The 2,809-nt window shown below is 50.9% G+C and overlaps 1 protein-coding gene across 1 annotated transcript; it reads left to right on the forward strand.

The window, feature by feature from the left end:
- Positions 1-500: 500 nt before the first annotated feature.
- On the forward strand, positions 501-2,576 carry LOC122408451 (uncharacterized). The gene has a single exon (XM_043415245.1). It carries the CDS (start codon positions 501-503, stop codon positions 2,574-2,576), a length of 2,076 nt encoding a protein of 691 aa, XP_043271180.1.
- The last annotated feature ends 233 nt before the right edge of the window (positions 2,577-2,809 follow it).

Genomic DNA, 2,809 nt, shown 5'->3' on the forward strand with positions numbered 1-2,809 from the left:
CGACGTTCTGTTTGGAGCAGATGATCAAGATGAGGCGCGAACGATTCGCTCTCAAATCGTCTCGCTATTAAACCGCGGTGGGTTTAATTTACGCAAGTGGGCAGCAAATTGACTTATTATCCGATATTCCGTCAACCGGACACGAACTCGCAATTGATCTCTCGAAAGAAGATTCGGCCATTCTCAAGGCCCTCGGTATTACCTGGCTCCCGAAAGAAGACACATTCAGTTTTCAAGTCGGTACCGTACCGAAATCGTGCACAACAAAACGCACAATTCTCTCGCTAATTGCGAGACTATTCGATCCCCTCGGGTGGGCTGCACCCGTTGTTATCCAGGCTAAACTACTCATGCAAGATTTGTGGCTTGCAAAAATCGACTGGGACGAGGATGTCCCGTAATCAATTCAAGAAGATTGGGAACGTTATTGCCATGAGCTTCCCGATCTCTCAAACTTAAAAATTCCTCGCTGGATCGGACTAACCCAATCTCACTGCGCGATGGAACTACACGGCTTCGCGGACGCTTCGCAACGCGCGTATTCCGCAGTCGTCTATTTACGCGTTCTAAAATCGCCAACCGACACTTCAGTATCGTTAATCGCGGCAAAATCTAGAGTCGCGCCGTTAAAAACCGTTGCTATTCCAAGACTAGAATTGAACGGAATAGTATTGCTCGTTCGGCTTCTCGAGTACGTACGGGAAGCTCTCAAAATCGAAAAAATTCCGGTGCACGGCTGGACCGATTCCACCGTCGCCCTTTCCTGGCTCACGCAGCATCCGTCGCGTTGGAAGCCGTATGTCGCGAATCGGGTCTCAGAGATCCAAACGAAAATGCCAGAAGTAAAATGGCATCACGTCTCATCGGGCGAAAACCCCGCAGACTGCGCTTCTCGGGGCATTCCCGTTTCCGAATTAATCAATCACCCACTCTGGTGGTCAGGCCCTTCGTGGCTTCGTCAAAATTCGGCCTATTGGCCAAGCGCTCGACCCTGTGCTTCCGGACGCGCAGTCGATAAAAAGTTCGCGCTCAGCGAGCAGCGCGCGTCCGCGACGATACATGTCGCTCACGAAAGAGAAGAATGGGACCTTTCATCAAAATTCTCAAGCTGGAGCAAACTTCTCCGCGTCACCGGCTTATTATTTTTCTGGCTCAACAAATTTCGAGCCCAAAAATGCGATCCGAATCGCGTACCCCCAGCGAATTTCACCGACAGTGTCCAAGCCGCGCGCGATTTTTGGATACGAAAAATTCAAAACGAACATTTCGCCGCGGAAATTCGCGCCCTACAGGAAAAAGAGCCACTGCCTCGCGCGACCGATCTTAAAGCTCTCAACCCTTTCCTCGACGGAAAGGGCCAGTTGCGTCTTGGTGGGCGGTTGCGCCACTCGTTCTTATCGTATGACGAGCGCTATCCGCTGATTTTACCGCGTCATCATGTCAGCGAATTAATTATCGACCAAACGCACTCGCGATCATTACACAGCGGTCCACAGCTGACCCTTCGTCTCTTACGACAAAATTATTGGATTCTCGGCGCGAGATCCCTCGTCAAATCTCGAATAAACCGATGTTTAAACTGTGCTCGCGAACGCGCAGTCTCTGCCAGTCAACTCATGGGCGACCTTCCGTCCCCACGTGTCAACCCCTCGCCGCCATTCTCTCATTGCGGCGTGGACTACGCTGGCCCATTTCACATTACTCCGTTTGTCGGACGCGGACAAAAATCGCGCAAGTACTACGTTGCACTGTTCGTATGTCTCGCAACACGCGCAGTTCATCTCGAATACGTCGACGATTACGCGACTTCCGGCTTTATTGCCGCTTTTCAACGCTTCGTAAGCCGGCGCAGTCTTCCCTCCGACATGTACAGCGATAACGGTACGAACTTTCAAGGAGCCGACAATGAACTACATCGCGCTTTCCTTTCTACACTTAAAAATCCCGATTTACATGCAAAATTCGAAACGGACGGGATCCGCTGGCATTTCAGCCCCGCTTCCGCGCCTCATTTCGGCGGCCTCTGGGAAGCTGGCGTCAAAAGCTTCAAACATCATTTGAAAAGAGTTGTCGGCGCTCACACGCTTTCTCAACTTGAATTTTCCACGTTATTATGCGGAATCGAAGCGTGTTTAAATTCACGCCCCCTCGCGCCTTTGAGCGACGATCCGGACAATTTCGACGCGCTCACTCCGGGTCATTTTCTAATCGGTAGACCCTTACTTAGCGTACCCGAGCCATCGCTGCTCGAACTCAATGAAAATCGTTTGTCTCGCTGGCAAAAGGTCCTCGCCATGCGCGAACACATTTGGAAGGCCTGGAGCCACGATTATTTACATACGCTACAGCAACGCGCAAAATGGCAAAAAGCATCGCGATCTGTGCAAGTCGATGCACTTGTCCTATTGAAAAACGAGCAGCTCCCCCCGTGCCGCTGGGAGTTAGCCAGGGTTGTCGCTACCCATCCGGGCCCCGACGGTCTCGTGCGCGTCGTCACATTGCGAACCGCGAAGACCCAGCTCAAGCGCCCTATCGCTAAAGTCTGTCCCCTTCTGCACGCGAGCGATTCCGCGTAATGCGTTACCTCGCGTTTATCTTCCGTTTATTTTGCCGTTAAGCTCGCAAATAATGTCGGGTATTATTTTTTTGTAAAATTTATATTATAAGTTCGATACAAATATCATGTATTCATTTCGTTAAACTAGCTCTAAGTCCGAATACGAATGTCGGGAATTCATGTCATTTTGTTAGCTTTAAGGAAGCTCGGTCGCGTAGGACCGGGTTCTGTGGGTGCATGAACGGGGCACCC

Source organism: Venturia canescens, chromosome 3, assembly GCF_019457755.1.
Source record: "Venturia canescens isolate UGA chromosome 3, ASM1945775v1, whole genome shotgun sequence".
In the NCBI taxonomy this organism is placed as follows: Eukaryota; Metazoa; Arthropoda; class Insecta; order Hymenoptera; family Ichneumonidae; genus Venturia; species Venturia canescens.